The sequence below is a fragment of the Macadamia integrifolia genome, chromosome 8, assembly GCF_013358625.1.
Source record: "Macadamia integrifolia cultivar HAES 741 chromosome 8, SCU_Mint_v3, whole genome shotgun sequence".
NCBI classification, from domain to species: Eukaryota; Viridiplantae; Streptophyta; class Magnoliopsida; order Proteales; family Proteaceae; genus Macadamia; species Macadamia integrifolia.
In genome coordinates this window covers 9367755-9389307 of record NC_056564.1, presented here as the reverse complement: position 1 = coordinate 9389307, position 21553 = coordinate 9367755, and the positions used below count along the sequence as shown (strand labels likewise).

Below are 21553 nucleotides of genomic sequence, written 5' to 3'. Positions count from 1 at the left end.
TGGTCTTGATTAGGCTAAGTCAATTTGGGCTTTAATCAGACTTTTACAAATCGGGCAGTAATCAGGACTTAATCAGATTAATGTACCAATAAAATCTGAAATGGGTTTTTATTAACTTAGATTTTAAAATTTTAATATATTTAAAGATTTCATACTTAATTATATTTGATAATTGATAAAACTATCAATATATATATATCTTATTCTATAAATATATGTTGGGTCTAATTAGCTTGTAAACATGTCCGGTCAGTTGGGTGTCCATCGGACTTATACCTTACACAATGTACTATCTTTTTATGACATGTTTATTAATCAGGCCAATTCATATTAGACCATAAACGTGTCAAGGTTGCTGGGCCTGACCTGAAATAGACACCCCTAGGGCCCTAGACTAATGGCTAATATGCAATTTTTTTAACTTTGTATAGGTAGGGAAGTATAGATTGACGAAATGTTGAATCTTGCAGCCAAAATCATCCGATTTCCTATATTGGAATAGGTTATGAATACTCTTTTGATATTTATTTTATTATTTATCCTTATTTCAACCAGTAAAACAACAGAAAACAGATAAAACCTATCTCCTGTAACAAGATCCACAAGCCCTTTAAATAAAAAGCTCCATAAAATCACAGATATGTTAACATCCCTACTTTCCAATTTTAATTTCAGGGTTCCAGCCGAATAGATGGTGGTCGATCAATTGTCTTATTCTGAGTTTTAAACCTTGTTTTGATTGTCGAATCAAAAAAAAAAAAAAAAACCTTTTTTACACTGATCATACCATCTGAAATGGTCTGCAACGTACTGATGGGCGATGCTCGATATGATCATCTCAAATGCAACTCTTTACAAATCCTATTTCTTTTCTTTTCTTTTCTTTTCTTTTTTTTAAACAAAAAATCCTATTTCTTAACTAAACACCTAAAATAGGGCATACCCACTGCACAAGACCTGTGCACAGAATCCTTAAAAAGAGTCATAATGTACAGAGTCTAAAGCCCATGTGCAGAAGCTGTTTGCTACTACTAGATCACAACAAAGCAACATTACAATTATGGCCCGCCCTCTTGTAAATTGCAACAAGGTAGCCCACACTTGCCACTACACGGCAAGGTCGCAATGAACCCTCTTTGATCATGGCCTCCCCAACCTTCCCCTGCTATCCGAAAATGGCATCTCATATGTAGGTTTCTCCAAACCCAAATGTAAATTATCTTCAGTAATATAATTTGATTTTCAGTTTTGCAAAAACTAAAAAAGAAAGGGAAAACACCTTTAAAAGAATTAGAAAAGGGGAAAAGAAGAGCTGTGGGGAGGGAGGGAGGGAGGGAGGGGGGGGGGATATTTTCTCATGAAGAGGGGGGGGGTTCATATTTTCTCATGAGAGTTACCACCAAATCGTGTGCATCATCTAAAAGCTTCCAAACGTCCAATTGGCCGGCCATATTATTGCACTCCCTTAAGATCTCATCCATACTGCTATACTTCCCTATAATCAGTTTCCTCCTCTGCAGTACACAGGCTGCAATTGCATATAGTAGCAGATCATCCGTTGGTGGGGCTCGCTGCCTTATCCTCCCCCAAGCAGACTTGCCGATCCCAGCCCTTATTGCTGCTTGATCTGCCCACATCACCTCCCACAGGCATATGGTTTGCTCAAAAGTTAGTTCCCGTCTAAATAGAACCACCACCATTCTGTACACAAAAAAGCAGTCCTCAGCTTGAAGCTTCTCCAGATGCCTGTAGAAATGGGAGTCTTTGGACTTGATGATCTTAGATACAATGCTCAGCTGCCTCCTGATTCCTACCTCGTCAAGCCTGAAATTGTGGCGAGCTTTCCTCATGAAACCGACGAAGCACCAGAAGGCCTCATGGTCATCCTCTATCACTGCAATTATTGGAGAAAGTAGATCACTCATTCCCTGGCAGTACCCAATCTCTGAATCATAGAGTGCATAGGCTTCAAGGATGGCAACCAAGCGGGCTGCATGGAAAATTCTGCAGGGCTCCAGGTGGTCATAATCCTTCAGTCCAACAGCCTCAGCTGAACGCCGTGCCCTCCCTTCCGACACTGCAGCCTGGGTTGGTGAGTACACAACCCAATCTTCATTTGCCCGCACTGCATCCAGGCGGATTATCCTTTGCCAAGTTGCAAAATCTTCAGCTGTATAGATTTTGGACGGACCTGTCCTGGAGGGGGAAGAATCCCTCTTGGAGGGATTGTCAGGATCAATCTCTTCGCAATTCGGCATGCTTTCAGGTTCCTCAACAGAGGAGTCTGAGTCAGATGACTCTGAGTTGACTACAGAGGCGTCTACTTGGGTGACTTCACTTTTAGAAGCATCTCCTCCCACCAATGAGCTGGAAACTTGTAGGGCTCCATCGTGAACAGGGTGATCCGAGTACTCATCGTCTGGGCTTCCTTCCTCAGTTGAAAGGGAATCCCTGGCACTGACCACGTCTTCTGAACCAGGAGAGTCCAGGTCTTGGACCATACTCCCACTGTCCCCATTGCTGCTGGCTCCCTCAGTTTGTTTTAACCTACAGTTCTCACTGTCACAGAGCTTTCGCAGTCGCCTGCACCGTCTCCGCAGGATCTCATACTCCTTTCTGTGTACAAAAGATGAACATTCACCAAAGCTTAGAAATTTTATTTGGTAAAGACCAACTCCTCAGCTCCATAAGAAGGAAAAGCGTTGATGAACATTCACCAAAGTTTAGAAAATTTATTTGGTAAAGACCAACTTCTCAGCTCCATAAGAAGGAAAAGCGTTGATGAACATTCACCAAAGTTTTTAATGAAATTTGTTGACATACATAATATCCCAAATAGAGTTCTGATGAAATGAAATTTAAATGCTACCTTTTCTGAGGTCTGATGGAATCTCTTTCTTCCTTGGAACTGTTCAAGTCGTAGCTGTTAACAGAAACACAAAACAATCAGAACAGAGACACATTTAGGTAAAACCTTGCCTATGTAATTTAAGGATTTCTATCCAAGCAGTGCCACAGAACAGATTATCACAGGCAGCAGGAAAGAGCAAGCAATTAACAGGAAACAGAAATAAATGACATACCAAGAAGGAAATATAGAAAAAAATGGACGAATCGGTGGGAACAAATTCATTAGCGATGAAAAATATTCATAGGAAGAATTTGGGAAAGAAAATGAAGCAGAAGAACAAGTTTCAAAATTCTCACTCGCCAACAATATTGCAGTAGCAAACACAATGTTCAATATGAATAGCTTCCAACGATATTTAAAATATACTATATAGAGTAAGATTGACTCTCACACCACACCTCCCCCACCCCCCCCCCCCGGCCCAAAAAGAAAAAAAGAAGGTAAGTAATGCAAGAGAGGTTCAGTGACATAGGATTCCTCCAGCTTACAGACCCTAATTATCAATATATTATGGCCTTATTCCAGGAGTTGGGAGATTTATTCAGAAGTAATAATATGTACCAATTCAATGTGGTAGCTCAGAGAAAAGAACACGGACAAATCAAAAACAGAACTCACAAAAGAAGAGCTAATAAAGAGCACCAAGAATCAGACAAGGAAATCAAAAGAATATTAGCCACAGAAGAAAATTTGAAGTAGAAATAATCTAATTTGTAAATGAAGCAGTAATTCAAAGAACAAATCAGAGGTCCATGATTCAAAAGAATATGGAATAATTAAGAAGATAGGGGGTAAATGGATCCAGACATAAAATCAAATAATCAGATTCATTGCTGACCTGTGACTGCAGTAACAGAAAAAGAATATCAGCCTAACAAAACCCTGGTTCATGGCCTTCAAAATCACTGCACCCTAAATTCAAATACTACCCATCTACATGAAAAAAAAAAAAAGAGAGGTTGTTATCAACATTAAATAGACTACTTGGCTTTGACTTTGGATGGTTAATACTTAGCTATCCAATACAGCTGACCTAATTTTGATGCAATCACGGGAACAAAAACCCTTTGGATCACTATGGGCCCACCCAAGTGCACAAGTGGCTCAATTTGTAACAGCAGTGGCGAATTCTGTAATTTATCTGAAATGTATGAAGGGAGTGGAAAAACAGTAAATAATAAGAATCTTGAAGGCTCCGGTAGTAAATAGGGAAAGGGATACAAAGGTGATTAGAACTAAAGAGTAGGGATACACTTGGAATGAAACCAATTAAAGGGATTGAGAGGTATAAAGGCAAGAGGGAGGGTATTATTGGGAACCAGGGATAGAGGTGGTCGACAACCTCTCGACCTGCTAAGCAAGATGGAAAAATAGCCTAGGCTTCAGGTGAGTCTCGTTTGGAAGTCTTTCATTTTGAAATTCTGGAGATAGAAACAATACCCCTAAGCCTCTCAAATGCAACAAATAACAAGTTGAAAGGACAAGCAGCAACAGAACATGACGGGCTCAAGGGCCTGAGAAACCAGTTTTGGCGGTAAGATTCAGACCAGTCCTGAGTCTAAGACTAAAATGGAATTGAGCTCTACCCCTTCAATGTAACCTACTCAAAGTAAAACACAAAAAAATAAAAGAATAAAAATTATCAAATAAACCCAAATAACCTTACCAACCCTTGTTGGTCCAAAAACCCGGGTTGGGTCAGTTCCATATGGGCTAAAGTTTCCTAACTGATTGTATTGGTCCACCAACTGGCACTGCATCAAAGTTAAAGATAAAATCTTATCCAATGGACCAAACTCCACACAACTACTCGATATGAACCTTATTTTATCAAAGGGTAATTAAATAACCAAAGCTCCTCGATCAACTGGCCCTCTTTATTAAATGGGTGCATCTCGTTGTCACCAAAATGGTGAAGTGAGAAGTTGTAAAAAAAATTTATTGCCCCTTGTCTTATTTCTAAAAGTTATTTAATGTAGGCATAAAAATGGTTTTCAAAATAATTTGAAAATGACTTGTCATCATTTAATTATTAAAAGCTGCACATTTGTCCAATAAGTATGATAAATGACAGGATTTACCCTCATTGGGGGAAAAAAGTGTGTTATACTAACGAGAAAAAAATAAGGTTACGACCTTTTCCCCCCAATCTGGGTTACAACAAGATTTTCCCTTATTATATAAATAGATTACTTTCAATAGTTCAATCAATTCAACCAATCTTCACATTTCTCAGCTATTATTAAATCTTCTTACTCCTTTCTATCAGCTTTTTCTTTGTAATAATGAATTCCTTTATATCAGATAATTACAGCAATTCTAACAGAATCCCCAGCATTGGATTGACTACCAATGATCCCTCAAGGGTGGAATGCAACTCCCTGCTTAAGTAGTGGCATTCATCACTAGGACAGAGTTCAACATGGACTGTGAGGTAATCTCTTACGAGAACTCAACCATATAACATAGGTTGACAGCTAAATGTGAATCAGTATCTCTTAAACCCAAAACTAAGGTCCAAAGAAGAGAGGCCCTACTAAAGGGGTGGATTTCCAGGTTCCAAGAGGACAGGATATCGACTAGAATGGAAATTGAGATTATGACAAAAAGGGAAGGATACAAACTATAAATTATGAAATCAGAATCTAATTAAGAGAATTAAAAAATTCAGAAGGTTAAACTGGAAAGAGAAGTTGACAATACTAAATAGAAAAATAAAGAGATCAATGAGTTTACAAACTAGCGTGCTCAAAAAGGAAACCAAGAACTCAATTAATACTGATATCATAAAATATCTCAGGATATCTCAGAATTCTCAAGTAAATAAGGGTGCAAACAGAACTGATATGGGTGTTTTAAGAAAACAGATCAGAGATTAGGAACATGAAAATATGGATGATTAGACTCAGATTTGAAGCCAGAAATCAATGGATAATGACTCGGAACCTTAACTACATAATTTGAGAGAAAAATAGTAAGATGATTGAAAAGTGACCTGAAAATAGGGTAACCATCTGTATTTGAATCGAGTTTGAAAATGACCTGGAAACTTGAAAAGCTTAAAGGCCTTGGAATTAGTGGCATCCAATCCAAACGCCTGAGATTCAGGATGAAGAGCCCCTTCCAAAGTCATAAGCCCAATAGTCGTACACTACCCAGCCAATATGGGACTTAAAACCCTTTCATTCCTGGCCATGGAGCGCACTCACTGCATCAACTCCCCCCAAACTTTGAGCTATGGGCCATAGTTGTCACGGCGCCAAGGCGAACCAAGGCGGTGGAGGGTTGTCTAAGCGCTTAGGCGAGAAGGCGCCCGCCTTAAGGCGAACTAGGCGAACAAGTGTTATTTTTTATTTTTTCAATTTTCTAATATTATTTAGTAAGTTATATATACCTTGTATCATAAAAAATCAAGATTAAGCCACATCAAGTCATTAAAAATCAACATTTAGCCACATCAAATCATAAAAAATTAACATTAAGTCATATTAAGTAATAAAAAAATCAATATTTAGAGAAATGCTCTTATTTTATAATAAGTTTGACTGGTCAAATGATTTTATTTTTATATGAGACTTTTTGTATTAGTTATAATATAAAACCAGCTTTCTAACAAGTCTAAGATTACTTAAATCTGAGTTGCAATGACAAAGTTATGCTTCAGTCAAACTTATTTTTAAGTGCGCGAATACTGTTAAAATCGCCTGAATGAAAATAATTTTATGAATATCAAAACAAAATATTTTTTTACCGGACTTTTGGTTTTTAGCAATGTTTTAACATGATAGAATTTATAAAATTTTCATAATTGAGAAAAACCCTAGCATTTAAAAGTTGAAAATCGTCCCTATAACCAAAATCTAGTTTTTGTTCTTGGACTGGGGGGTTGACTTTTTATCCTTTTGGAATTTGATTTTTAAACTATTTTTATTGGATTCAAATAGGGGGTATTTGCTTATTTATGAATAATATCTTAAGTAAATGAAATAACAAATATTAAAAACATTTACTTGAATGATATTTGGCATAAATAAGTGCCGAAACAGAAGGCAACATGCAGTGCAACAAGGCGGCTGTCGCCTAGGCCCCAGGCAAACCGCCTGGACGCCTAGGCGTCGCCTAAACAACTATGCTATGGGCCCCCACATGGCCGATGCACGGACAACCCGCTCTGACACCACTTAATGGCATTCAACCCAAAAGTTTGGGCTTTTGGATGGACAGGCCCTTTGAAGGTCATAAGCCCAGCAATCGCACATTAACCGCCCCTCCCATTCCTGCCCATGGAACGCACTCATGCATCACGAATCCAACAAAAGCCTAAATTGACCAATAAACGATTTTAAACAACTCTTATTCCAACAACAACCCCGACTTAATCAACTAAATAAAGTAAATCTGCTATTCTTAACTTCTACCCATATCACAGGCCCATTAAAATGTTCCAATACAATGAAATCCATTGGACCAAACTCTCAATACATGTGTAACCCAACCCAAATTCTCCCAACTAAATTAAGATTCATTTCTGTGATTTTCCCGCATCACAGCTTTAGCTCTACTAAAACATGAAAAAGAAAGAAAGAAGAGATAAGCTGACCAAGGACTAGATCATGGAAATTAGGAAAAAAGTCAAAAGATAATCCCATGTTGACTGCACCACCCAGTTGTATTACAAGTAATACAAATGGTTACCAGAAAATCAAGAGGAAAATGACAAAAAGAGACTCGGTGGTGGAATTACAAAGTTCAGGCAGCTGCTAGAATTAAGATGGTAGTTTCATAGTACAGCAGATCTGAACACTCAACAGAGCAGGAAAAAAAAAAGAGACAAGAAAAATGAGAAGAGAAGTGATCAATTAGCAAGAAAAAGTAAACCGACCAATCTGGTCACTTAGTATTTTTTTTATTTTTTTTAGGATGAATAAAAAAAATTCATTAGCAAACAGGGGAAGAGAATATGCAAGGGGGGAGAAGCTAGATCCCTTAAAAGGAGGGAAGGCACAACAGAACCAAATGGGGGACCCCAACAACAATGAAAAAGCTAAGGGGATACATCAATAGGGGAGATTAAAAAAGGAGGGGTGGGATATGATAATCATAGGGAGGCCCCAGGAGACAACAATGAACATGTTCCTTGGAATAATATCGGGGACCATACGCTGGCGAAGACTTCCATGTTTGGATCTCATGTCAAAGTAGATGGCATTCCAAAACTTATCAAAGGATCGAGATTTGGAAATCCATCTACGCAGGTTTCGCTCTAACCAGAGATGGTTAATAGCAAGTTTCTCGGCAGCATCACAAATGGAGGCGCCACCATAAGTCATATCAACCCAGATCCATTCTCTACTGAAGGGGAGGATTCTTCTATGGGAAGGCCAGCAACTTCCAAGGACCCTTTTCCAGACAAAGGAGAAGGGGCAGCAGAAAAAAAGATATGATCTTCGACATTGTTACAGCATAGACAGCAAGAGGGAAGGATTGGAATGTGATGATAGATGAGGAAAGACCATGTGGGGAGGCAATTGGAGAGGGCTCTCTAGGTAATGAAGCTGTGGCGAGGGATGTGACCTTTGAACCAGACCATTTTGCACCAGGGAGCGAGAGGGCTCGTTGAGCGAATGTGATTCCAGGCAAAGGCAGAAGTGAACAAGCCTGTAGAAGAGGGGAGCCAGATGGTTTTATCGTCCCTTCCTCGGTGGCCAGGGGGATGGGGGGAAGGGAGGACAAGAGATTAGCAAAGGGGGAGGGGGGGACTAATCACCAAGAGAGAATGGAAGACACAGGAGTAAATTTGGGAAGCCACGAAAAGTAGAAGACACGAGGGGTAATCAAGGAAAGAAGGATACTAGAGGGATGCCAAGGATCCATCCAAAGAGAGGTAGATGAGCCATTGCTGATGGAGTAGGAGATGGCACCTTGGGCAATGGATCTTTTGCTAAGAATGTTGCACCAGATCTAGGAGGCATCAGGAGAAGGAGAGTGATGGAGGGCCAATAGGGGAAGGGAAGAAATCCTTGAGAAAACTCAAGAGTTGCAAGGGAGAGGGAGAAATCGCACACATGCCCACAGGCTTCACAAACACTCAACTCAATTCATCTTTTTCAATCTCTCCTTTTGTCCATCGATTACAACCTACATATAGGAAAAATAAAAGGCATACTTAGCAACCAATTGAAATAGAAGCTAGTCTAAACTAGGAAGCAATTCATAAAAGGAAGCAAGCTCTAAATCGACTCTTAACTCCTACGTAAATATAGATACGCACCCGTGGAGCAATCCATACCCAACAAGGTATCCGGATAGAGATGAACCGGATCCCTAGTTGAGTTTTTGGTCTAGTAGGAATTTAGAAGGCTGCATTTGGTAACGTTCTAAAAAAAACGTTTCTAGAGTTTTTTCGTTCTATGGGAGCGAATAAACGGAATAAAGCGTTTGGTGCATTTATGATGCGTTTTTTTTTTTTTTTTTGAACAGAAAGTGAAAAAAAAAAAAAAAAAACGAGAATTTACAAACGACCAAAACGTTAGTTCCTTCATCCAGTTTTATTCAACCAAAAAAAAAAAAAAAAACGATATTTTGACATAGAAACTGAAATTTCCGTTTTTGACATGAAACGTCATTTCTAGAACAAAAACGTTACCAAAACGCAGTCGTAGTGATGCAACAGCACTCTGATGGATCAACCCAAGCCTGCTCCAGAACTCGGACCAAGACCTATATCCAATTTAGGTTCCAAGTTACTAATTTGGATTCCAAGTTTAATAGAATATTTAGGATTTTATTTTTATTTGAGAATATTTGCTTCCTATTTGAGTTCTTAGTTGTTTCTTTATTTTGTTAGCTTAGGTGTAAGAGATTTTATTTCTATCTTAGTTTTTTATTTTAATTAGAAGATTTTTAATTTCATTTTATTATATATTGGACATGTAACCAAGGAATTAAACAGTTGATGAATTTGAAGAATGAATTAAGTTGTGAAAGGCCTGCGTGGCTGCAACCTCTCTATCTCCCCTCTTCTCCAATCTTCCTTTCTCCTTGTTCTTTCTTCTTTTCGGTTATGTCCCTACTATCTTAGCAGTCCAGCAAGGGAGTATTGAAAACCCTCCCGCATTATCTGGTATCAGAGCCGAAGGATCCATCTCCTTCATTCTCTTTTCCTTCCCTATCTCCTCCATCAGTATCTTCTTCCCCTTCTCAGTTCTGGTTTCTGCAGATTCTGAGAACAGCAATCAAAAAAAGGAAAAAAGGGTAGACAAAAAGCAAAGAGATTGAGAGGTAGGAACAATTTAAAAAAAAAAAAGATTTTGTCTTCCCTATACGGAATCGATCCCCCTGGTCTCACCGCCCTTCTCTCTCCCAAGTTCCTACAGTTGAGCCCCTTTCAGGGTTCCGACAACCGAAAAAAAAAGACGAAGAAGGTAGAATCAGAATACAGAAGAAGAAGAGAAGAGAGCAAAAGAAAGAAGGATCAGAGAAGTCAAAGAGAGTGAGAGGTGAGACTTTACCTGTTTCGAAGCTCTCGCTGCAGTCATCTTCAAAGTCGCAACCCCACATTAGCGCCTCCTCGGAAGTCGCAATCCCACTGGCTGCTCATCGAGACGTCTTCCTAGTTTCTCCTTCAACGACTACCTCTGTTTTCATCGCAAGTCTCAAAAGAAACCCTTTTTTGTCAGATTACGGTATCTCAGCCAAATCCCCATTGATTGTTATTTCTTCCTTCATTCTTCTGATTTGCCAAAATTGCCCCCCTCCTTTGTTCTAATCTCTAAGTTATCCTCTTAAATTTGTTTCTTAAGATTACCCTTTACCCATACCTTGCTTGTGAGTTAGACTTTCAATATTACATCCCTGCCACTCACTTAAGGACTCCTACATATTTAAAATTCTGCCATCCTTGAACAAAAAAAAAGACCCTCCATATTTACAATTCTGCCACCCACTTGATTATTGGAGTTGGTGTCTTCTTTGTATAAGACCCAGAGCAAATTTCCTGTAAACTTGTTTACTCCAATGGTTGCTTACACCACCACCCCCTCATTTGAATCGTGGGCTCGGTTGCTTCAACAAAGCAAAGAAATCTTAAGAACCCTCCAAGCTAACCTGGCTAAACAAGAAGCACAAGCTGCAACCCTCCACGACATTAACGCAATGCTTGATGCCCTAGGGTCACATATTCGGAAACCTGATGGACAGCAAGGTCACGTTACTCATGACATCGTGACAACACCTCAAGAACCGTGCCCCCCCATCTAGCGACCATTACATCAAGTTTTGTTGTCGATGTTGAAGATGAACGGGACGATCCGATGAAGGATGTTTCTAAAGAATTGATTGATAGCCCGATCTCATTTGTGAAGCCCCACCATCCAATTCCGATCAAAGTCATATCATTTGTTGACGACGATCAAAAGATCGTGACCGTTGATCGCAAGGTGTGCTGGATCTTTACCCCTTTGGAGCCATTGATCGAGGATGTTGATCGAGTGGTGTTGATTCTCTCCTTTTATAAAACTCGTGGACGAGTTTTTCTAAACAGCAGGGGAGTTGATGCAGAAGCACTCCGATGGATCGACACAAGCCTGCTCCGGAACCCGGACCAAGACCCAGATCCAATTTAGGTTCCAAGTTACTAATTTGGATTCCAAGTTTAATAGAATATTTAGGATTTTATTTTTATTTGAAAATATTTGTTTCCTATTTGAGTCCTTAGTTGTTTCTTTATTTTGTTAGCTTAGGTGTAAGAGATTTTATTTCTTAGTTTTTTATTTTAATTAGAAGATTTTTAATTTTATTTTATTATATATTGGACATGTAACCAAAGAATTAAATAGTTGATGAATTTGAAGAATGAATTAAGTTGTGAAAGGCCTGCGTGGCTGCTTTCTTCCCCCCCATTCCTTCTTCTTGGAGAATCTCTTCTCTTCTACTTCTCTCTCTAATTCCCTCTTTGTCCAGTGAGACAACCCCCCCTTCTTCTTCTTCCCTGCGACCTCTCTATCTCCCCTCTTCTCCAATCTTCCTTTTTCCTTGTTCTTTCTTCTTTTTTGTTTTGTTCCTGCGATCCTAGTAGTCTAGCAAGGGAGTCTTGAAAACCCTCCTGCATTACGTAGTTTATGTTATTTAGGAGAATATCTTTACTTTATTTTATTCTGTTTATTTAGGAAATTAAGTACGTAGGAGTTAGAGTCAATTTAGAGCTTGTTTCCTTTTATAAATTTCTTCCTAGTTTAGGCTAGCTAATATTTAAGTTGGTTTCTAATTATGTTTTTTATTTCCCTACATATAGGTTGTAACCGGTGGACAAAAGGAGAGATTAAAAAAGATGAGTTGAGTTAAGTGTTTGTGAAGCCTACAGGCATGTGCACGATTCTCCTTCCCCCACCCCCTTTTCTTAGTGCGATTTCTCCCTCCCCTGCAACTCTGTTTTCTCAGGGATTTCTTTCCTTCCCTTATCGACCAACCATCAAGCTGGTATCAGAGCCGAAGGATCCCATCCTTCCTTCCCCATCAATCTCTTCTTCCCTCTATTCTCTTTCCCTCGGCATGCCCAGTTCTGTTGAGAACTGAGATCCAAGAAAATCCCTTCGTTGAACCCCTCCCATAGCAACCCTTTACCCCTCGCATCTCCTATAGAAACCCACCATTGACCCCCTCTCTTTTAGGGCTTGTGTGAGAAAAAGAAAAAAAAAAAGACTGTTGAATACAGAGAAGTTGAAAAAAGAAAGAAAAACACTCATTAAACTCTCTCTCGCATCTCTTCAATTCCTAACCAGCAAACCCCCCACCATCCTCTTCTTTCCCCTAATGACTCCTATTGACTCACGACCCATCCCTAAGGTTCTACCCAAGCAAAAAAAAAAAGGGGGGGGGGGAAGTGAGAGTGAACGATCGGACATACCTGGGTGCATCCTCGCATCGCATCACAGCTTTTGAAGTTCTCCTTGTTGAACTCTCAGTCGAAGGCCAAGTTCCAGAAGAACTCCACCATATCGAGTTCTTACTGGTTGGTTGCCTGTCTGCTGATAGAGTCCAACTTATACATTTCCAACGATAAGTTCCTCTTTAAAAACCCATTCTCCCATATCATTTGCTGGCATATTCTTTTTAAGTATTATTTTCCCAGAATTTCCCCTCCTCTTTTGTTCTTATTTTTGAGTTATCTTTTTTTTTTCTAACTTCCTTCCAAATTTAACCCTCTTCCCTATACGTGGTATTGTGAGTTTACAATTAAACTTCCATAATTACCATTATGCCATCCTCCTTTATACTTTCATATAATGCTTGTTTTGCCATTACACCTTTACCTTGAAGTATTCTCTTGCCATACTGGGCCTCAAGTGATTCCAAATAACAAACCTAGACGATGGATCTAGATCTTTTATTAGATATCCGTCAATAAATGCAATTGATACGAGAGAAGCTCGATGGATTGAACAACACTGCAAGAACATCAAAGCCCAATCACTGGTCACATCTGATTGTATACACTCTACCTTCAACAATGTGATCTCAGCCATTGAGCAACAAGTGGATGAGCCAGAAGATGAACCACCAATCATAGAAGAAAATATGGTGTCGTTGGAAGTTAAAAATCAACTTGTGAAAAATTTTAAATCGATTGATCTCTTCAGTGAACCGATCGATTTTATTTTTCTAAGTCACTACTTCACCAATGAACTTCGCATCGTGGATTTCGTAGCATTTGATCATGGTTTCTATGGTGACTTCATATTGGCAAGGACGGATGTTGATCAATTCGTGTTGATTTTCCTGTTCTATAAAACTCGTGGACGAGTTTTTCTCAACACCGGGGGGAATAAAATAAAGTAAAGATATTATTCTCCTAAATAACATAAACTAATAAATTCCAACTAGACCAAAAACTCAAATATAGATCCGGTTCATCTCTGTCTGGATGCCCAGATGGGCATGTCCTTCTTAAGGGGAGAGGAGTAACCCAGGAGACTCAGATACTGTTCTGCTTGGAGACAATCCTCCAAATGAATAGAGCACATAGTATTTGGTCAATCATAAAACTCATATGATGACAAGTATGTCCCTACTTAAGTAGGGACTGGTCCAGTACTTCTCACTTTATAATCTAGTACAAAAAAAAAAAAAGGAATCCAGTGCACAAGGCCCCCGCTATCGCAAGGTCTAGGAGGGGCAAATGTACATCTCACTTAATAGGCTAGTGATTCAGTACTTCTCACCAACACTCCCCCTCAAACTGGAGAATATACATCTCCTATGCCCAAGTTGTGGAACACATGATTAAATATGGATGTCGGCTCAAAGCCTTGGTAAAAAAATATCAAGGGGTATAGATAACTTTCGTCATAACCGCATGCCGCACAAAATGACAATATGCTTCAATATGCTTAGTTTTCTCATGAAAAACAAAATTACTAGCAATGTGAACAGCAGCTTGATTATCACAAACATCTCCATCTGTTTAGTGTAAGGAAAACAACGCTCTCACATGAGAATTTTAAACCATATCAACTCAACCATTGTGTGAGCTGTATCACAATACTCAGCTTCAGCCCTCGATCTAGCCATTATACAATTTTTTTTACTTTTTCAAATAAACAGATTGCCGCCAACAAAGGTACAATACCCAAGTAGTAGACCTCCACTACAACCTCCCATTGAATCTCAATCTCGACCTCGAGAAGCAGCCCCTATACTATGATCAGCAGTAGTGACAAGAAAATTCCTCCTTAAAACTTGCTCATGTGGGAATAGAGGATGAAAGAACATCTACATGCTTCAGTCGAGCATAGGCACTGCTCATAGAAGGCAAGTTGTCACTTGCTAACATCTGATATCTGATCTTTTTTACTCCTTTGAACTTAGAATTCAGTCCAAAGAGAAATTAAGCAACTTCAAAATTTGCCCTTTGCTTTAATATCAGCAGATAAGAGGCTGAAACTGATTTAATTCTTCCCACTTGCCCTTTTTAGTACTATTACATTCACTAAGAGAATTATCACCCGGTTCCACTTTAAAAAAGTCTTCAAAAATCTGGTACACATCAGAAATATTCTCGTCTTGACTAAAACTCACATAGGCAGCATCCCAAAACCTTTTTGGCAGATGGATATAAAATAAAGTTAACATAAACAGATTGTTCTGTACTATTCCATAGCCAGCACTTAAAACAAATAATCATCCTTCACGCAGTCCAAATGGATTTTATTATCTTATTCATCCAAAAAAAAATTATTATCTTTACTAGGAGAGAGAGAGAACCAAAATATGAGATTTCCCTCCTTGAACGAATAAGCCTCCTTCATAAACTGTTCCCAAGGTAAAAAGTTTAAAGCATTCAATTTAATAGATGAAATGTGGACTGTACTGGCATCACCAAACAGTTTTCTGTCACTATTATTAGCCATCCTAATCTAACAACAAGAAGAAATTGCAGAAATTACCCAATTTACTCACCACAAAGTAAGTGCAGATACCACAAATACCAATCAAGGTCCAAAACTCATACTGCAGACAGCAACTAGTCACAATCAACTCCACTGTTACTCAATTACAGTGGCAAGTACTCCAAGATATTAATCACAAGAAGACCAATAGTTGAATCTCCAATCACAGACACCACCACACTTAGGCACAGCACAGACGAGAGGAACAGTAGAACAGTACCGTTCCTAAATCACGTTCTGATCCCATATGGTAGATCAGAACATTGAATGGGGCAGAACGGAGAAAAGAAAGAAAAGAGAAGAGAAGCGTAATTAGCAGGGAAAAAGTTACCCTACCTATCTGATCACTTAGTATTTATACAACTATAAAAAAATTATTAAGATAACAAGTAGAAGACTGATCCCGTACTTCTCAATTTATAATCCAGCACATCTCACTTAATAAGGTAGTGATTCAGTACATCTCACCAACACAAATCATGGCAAAGACCAGAAATCTGGATAACTTTAAAAAAAAATTAATAATAATAAATAAATAAACATAAAGCTACCAAGGAAAAAGTAAGAAAACAAATGGTGGGGGCTCAAATTAAAGCATATGATATTAGGACTCAGCAGATATATTTATAAATTTGTTAGAGAAAAGGAAAGGAAAAAACAAAGACCAAGACCATGTTAGGTAATATATGCATCCAGAGTGGGACCCAAGAGCTTTGGTGAATATGAATGATAGGGAGATAAAATAAAGATGGAGAAGTTATTCAAGACAACTATTAAATGAAACCACATAATGTCTGTTTAAGTGGAATCAATGACACTGAGGAGAACGAAAACAGGCGTTTTTATAGAACTAGGCCATCTGTATTTAAAGAAGCTTTGAGAAGTCTGGAACTAAGAAAAGCTTTGGGACCAGACACCACACTGACAAAGTTAAAAAGTACACAAAGGGAAAGGATCCCATGCAGCACGGTACCACCACATCACGTCCCAAAAAAAAAAAAAGATGTTCCTAGATTGATATTACAACTAAACGATAAGTTCTTCAGAAGCATATCACAAAATCATAGGCATCGGCCTAATCCCAGCCCAGGCCCTCCAAAGGACCGAAGCCAAAGCAGAGCCCAGCCTATTATATCATGAATTTGGCAAATCTGGCAATGTCCAAATACCTGAAACATGGCAATATGACCCAAAAAAAGGGAGGGGAAAAAAGAACTTTAACCAAATAAAACGCTTACACTCCTAGAAGAAATGGCCAAACCTCCGCCCTGATTCTTGGATCAACACCCTGTATCAGAAATATAAGGAATGAGTTCTCCAACAAAAGTAACAACGATATCTGATATAGAAGGCAACAAAAAAGATATAAATAATTGCAAGAGGCACAGATATATAAGTTAAAGACAATGAATAACTCACTCCGCTGCGAACTTTTTTTAAAAAGTTCACTCCACCATTACGTAGCTTGCCATCTGGTGTAAATAGGCTTTTCCAAAATCGAGGTGAAAGGGCATGTTTTCTTCTTCTACGAGACCATGGTGATTTAAGACTACCCCTGGCGATGGGAGGTAAAAAAAATAAAAAATTAATTCTTCCAAACATGGAAAACCAAAATGTAACTAAAAATAGAAAATTGTCTATTATGATCCAAATTAATCCACATGGCTCAAATCAACACAATACATCTGTTCGAACAAGTTAAAATTGGTAACATCCATCTAAAACCAAAGCACTAGCATTTATGCATCCAGAATAGACCAAATAGCATCTCAGTGAAAAGAAAAGATTGAAAGCAAGAGTCTGCCACTACCTCACTAATTTCAATAGAGAATAATTGCCACAACACATATGAATGTCTCGAGTGGTGATTACATGAGGGCAGATAAACATATTGTTTGAGAACAAACCACAAAGTCAAACTACCTTCGGTAAATAAAGAAATTGATCAAAAGTCCGTACATATCCAAGGGTCCAATCCCTTGCCCCTTCTCCTTGCTTGTATGACTCATAACCCTTCGTGAAATTCATCCTCCTACCTCACCATAAAATACACAAAGGGGAGAATTCTAGCAGCAAGCATTTAATGTCATAGCAATGGACAGAGGAGTGGGATGCCAACATGTCTATTAAATGCACATTTCCCCAAGCATTCTCATGTAGAAAGTTTACTAGTGAAAATCAGGCAAGAAACCTAGGATGGCAAATAATTGAGAAATAAAACGGCAAAGTCACAGGAATTCAGTACCAATATCATTTTTTCTTTTACTAAAGTCATAAAATGATGTGAAGATTGTCTCCCACCAATCATAATAACTTCATATTTTTCATATGTACTACTCCCCTATATGCATGCTTAAGCGGTAGTGAATCGCATGAGTAACAATTCAAGCCATACAAAGAATAGGAATTGAGGTACCTGTCAATTTTAGTATAAGATCTATGATGAATATTTTGTTGTCAATAATGTTAACAGCTAAGAAGAGTCCAATGTAACATTTATAAGCATTCAATTTAACTACAAAAGCAGACTCCCATGATTGAGAAGCAAATACTTCTGGAAGAAAGGCATGTAATTAAAAGTCTACTAATGGACTAACAATTCCACATACAAAATGTCTTTCTCCAATCCTCCAACATCCATCAACTACTTCAAATGAAAAATACAGAAAAGCTAAATGCAAAAAAAAAAAGCCCAATGGTTTTGAAGTTACAGCGTTCAATACCATGGATTCAACAATTGGCTGAGGGGATAAGTAAAACAATCGAATAAATTCTCATTAAAGCAATCTTCCTCAAAGATCTCATCACTCACTCTTTTCAACTGACTTTCTCACCCATTTTGCCTTACAGTCAAGCCTTTACAAGGATCTAGTAGTCAATTCAAAACTCCCAAGGCACTCAATACATTTTTTTGTTGGGAGTAGGGGAATAGATCAAAGATAATTAGCTTCCTAAACTGTAAGCCAGTACAACCACTCAATTCAATCAACGCCACACCAATCAATAACCGATATAAGACCAAAAAATAAAGGTTCTTCGAACACTATAACAAGCCAAACTAGCCAAAAAAAAAAAATGCACCGCTCAAGAAGGGGATGAAAATAAAATTCAACTAAAAAAACCTCTATCCATCCATAGATTGATCTGTTCATCTGACTAATTTCAAAGTCATAGCATACTCCAGAGTCCAGACCCAGTTCAAAAACAAGTAAATCCTGACCAGTGAAGAACAAATCAAGCAACATAAGACGAGGCCCGAACTCTAGGAGAAATTCAAAGAAAAGAGGGGGGGAGGGGGGGAGGGGGGGAGGAGGGAAGAGCCAATTCATTAAAGGGTGAAAATGGAGAAGGAAAAAGAGAAGTCTGGACTACTTGGCGATCCGATCTGAAATTGAAACAATGAATCAAAGAATAGAATCAAAGACAAACAAAGATCAAACAAAAGAAGAGCACTCACCGATCGGAGGGAACTGGTGAGGAAGAAGTAACGACGAAAAGAACCGACCGTAAATGAACCCACGACGAAGACGAAGACGACGACGTTGATGGTGAGGAGGAGGAGGTGTTGTTCGAGTTGGACGACGCTGACGACGTAGTATGAGTGCGGCGAAGGGCTCTCATTAGGTTATCCTTTTTTTTTCTTTCTTTTTAAATTTCCCCTTTTCAATTTTTTTCTTGGGGTGATTTCTAAGTATAATTTCTTCTTCCTACTTCTCTAGGGTTTCTCTGTTGCCGATGTTGTTATTGTGATTTGTTGTTGTCTTCTTGATGATGATGATGAGGTATATTTTCTGTCTGATTACCTACGGGAGTAGACGATGGTGGCGGCCAAGGCGAGGCCAGCCATGGCCGTCACTGCGATCGCTATTCTAACATCCGAAGTCGCCGTCAACCCCCAGAAGCCTCCGCCACCTCCACCTCCACTGATCCTTCCTGCTCTACTTCCGCCGCCTCCGCTGCTGCTGCTGCTGCTGATGATGATACTCCCATGAGGCAAATCCACCCCGACCATTACCACCTGAGTTCCACAAGAACATCGATAGCACCACTCCTATAACTGTCACACTCTTCAATACCCGCGATTGCGATGATACCTCCACTACCATCACCAACTGAAACCCCCAACTGCTTTACTCTCTCTATATCTCCAATCTACTCCCACCACCAACATCATCGTCACCAACAGGAATCCTTCTTCATCATTATAACATTAAAAAATAATAATCTATTCCCCTCTCTTTCTCTCTCTTGGTGAATCACATCTCTCTCATCTCTGTTCCTCCTCTCTTTACTTTTTCCTCTCTCTGCTACAAACCCAGATAGAGAGAGATTAGAGACACAGACTGGAATTAGATAGAAGACTTAACAGAAGACTTGAGGAGAGCCCACAACCTTTTCTGTGGGTCTGGATTCTAGAGTCTCTTTGCTTGAGACATTTTCTCTTTTCAAGCGTGGCTTCTCTCTTTGGGTAACCCTTTAGAGATGAATCTGCAACTATCAATCTCGATTTTTTCTTCAGGGGGGACCCCATCAATCAACTCGATTCCCAAAACCCATTTCATAAAATCAATTTTTTTTTTTAATCAAGATCAACTCGGTTAATCCTTAAAATCTAACCTTCCATTCATTTTATAGTTAAGAGATTGAGGAGAGAGAAAATCTAATTAGATTTTTTTTTTTTTTATGTAAAGTCTTCACAACTGATGAAGATAATAGTTCAGTGTGATCCTCGGGAAGCCATGGACCTTACCGTTTTCTGTTCTTTGATGGAACAAAATTAAAATACGTTATCTTCTTAATTAGAAATTTTGAATCTTGGTAGTGCATCAAGGGTGAAATTCTTTTTTTTTTTTTAATGGGAGGCTCATGTGAGATACAAAATAATGGAATGATCTCAACCACTAGTAAATAAATCAGACGGTATAGATCATCTAGAAATCTGGATTATTGACCTATATATTGGATTAGCTTTTTCAAAAGTGGTCCATCCTCTATATAATGGCTTATTTGCTGCAACAAGATAACAATATAATGGCTCGTTTGATAATGTTTTTGCCATTTCTATTTCAAGAAACAGCAGAAACATAAATTTCCGTTTCTAGAAGCAAAAACGAAATTGAAGGTGTTTGATAAGTCATGTTTCTAAAAGTCGATAGTAACCAGCGAAAGAATAGTCATAAGTCGTTTCCAGAAATGACGAAACAAGTAGAACTTGTTTCACCTGAGTCGTTTCTTGAACCATAAATAGGTAGAAATTTCAATTTCTATTTCTGAAATTGAGTGAAATGAAACAGTTTTATCAAACGTTTTTTGTTCCGTTTTTGAAAACGTTATCAAACGGGCCCTAAGATTGTGTTTGATATGCATTCTGAGTCATAAGTGTTTCATGATTGAATTTACATGGATCACATGATCATGGAGGAGAGAGAGTGTGAGAGCGATGTATGAGATGTATGATGTGTACATATTTTTACCAAAAATTATTTTGTTTCTTCTTTTGTAATTAACTTCAAGCATTTAAGGTTAGGCCTAGGGCTAAGGCTGCATTTGATATACATTCTAGGAATGCATTCTGATACGGCAGAATTAGTCACCCAGTAAAACGAAAACACGTGGCGTACCAGGGAAGGACACTTGCCGCCCACCCGATAAAAGCTGCAAGGTTTCAAACCAGGTGAGGGGAAGATACCCGAGGGGGGCTCCCGAAACCCTAGGCCCAGAAAACCTATAAGAGGGAACCCTAAAGGAGGAATGAGGAGGTACGTCCACATACACCATTACTCTTGCAAAAACACTGTTCTACTGGTCTCTAACTTGGGCATTGGAAGACTAATCTCGGAGATTCCTCCGGGCCTCTGCTTTTTGTGCTTGTGCAGGGTTGGCTCATGGATTTTCGGCAGTAACACATTCTAAGTCGATGATTGATGGACACGAGAGAGTATCTTATGATTTTTTTTTTCTCACAGGAATCAACATTGTCCAGGAGGAGAGAGAATGTGTGAGAGTAATCTATGCCTAGTACATCATTTTCCCTAAAATTGTATTGTTCCTTCCTTTTCAATTTAACTTTAAACTCCACTTCACACAATGTTTTAATTTTGAAAGCAACATCTCTTATATCTCATTACTTTTAGAGCGATTGGTGGACATTGTTAGCATAATGGGGAAAAGAATGTTCCTTGATCACACGGCCATG

The 21553-nt window shown here is 38.7% G+C and overlaps 1 protein-coding gene across 1 annotated transcript; it reads right to left on the bottom strand.

Moving 5' to 3' along the window:
* Positions 1-933: 933 nt before the first annotated feature.
* LOC122086586 (rab GTPase-activating protein 22-like) lies at positions 934-19902 on the bottom strand. The gene is made up of 6 exons (XM_042655508.1): positions 19161-19902; positions 16777-16912; positions 16596-16645; positions 2870-2923; positions 1364-2616; positions 934-1321 (listed from the first exon to the last, which is right to left on the bottom strand). The coding sequence occupies exons 1-6, from the start codon at positions 19367-19369 to the stop codon at positions 1059-1061; spliced, it is 1965 nt and encodes a 654-aa protein (XP_042511442.1). The 5' UTR covers positions 19370-19902; the 3' UTR covers positions 934-1058.
* Positions 19903-21553: the final 1651 nt, after the last annotated feature.

What these genes read in the sequence shown, in the direction of transcription:
- LOC122086586 (XM_042655508.1), bottom strand. Translation starts at nt 19,369, where the DNA reads ATGGTCGGGGTGGATTTGCCTCATGGGAGTATCATCATCAGCAGCAGC. An exon ending in TGGCCATTTCTTCTAGGAGT is followed by an intron (nt 2,924 to 16,595) that starts GTAAGCGTTTTA and finishes TTCTGTTAACAG; the next exon opens with CTACGACTTGAACAGTTCCA. An exon ending in TCCATCAGACCTCAGAAAAG is followed by an intron (nt 2,617 to 2,869) that starts GTAGCATTTAAA and finishes TTTTGTACACAG; the next exon opens with AAAGGAGTATGAGATCCTGC.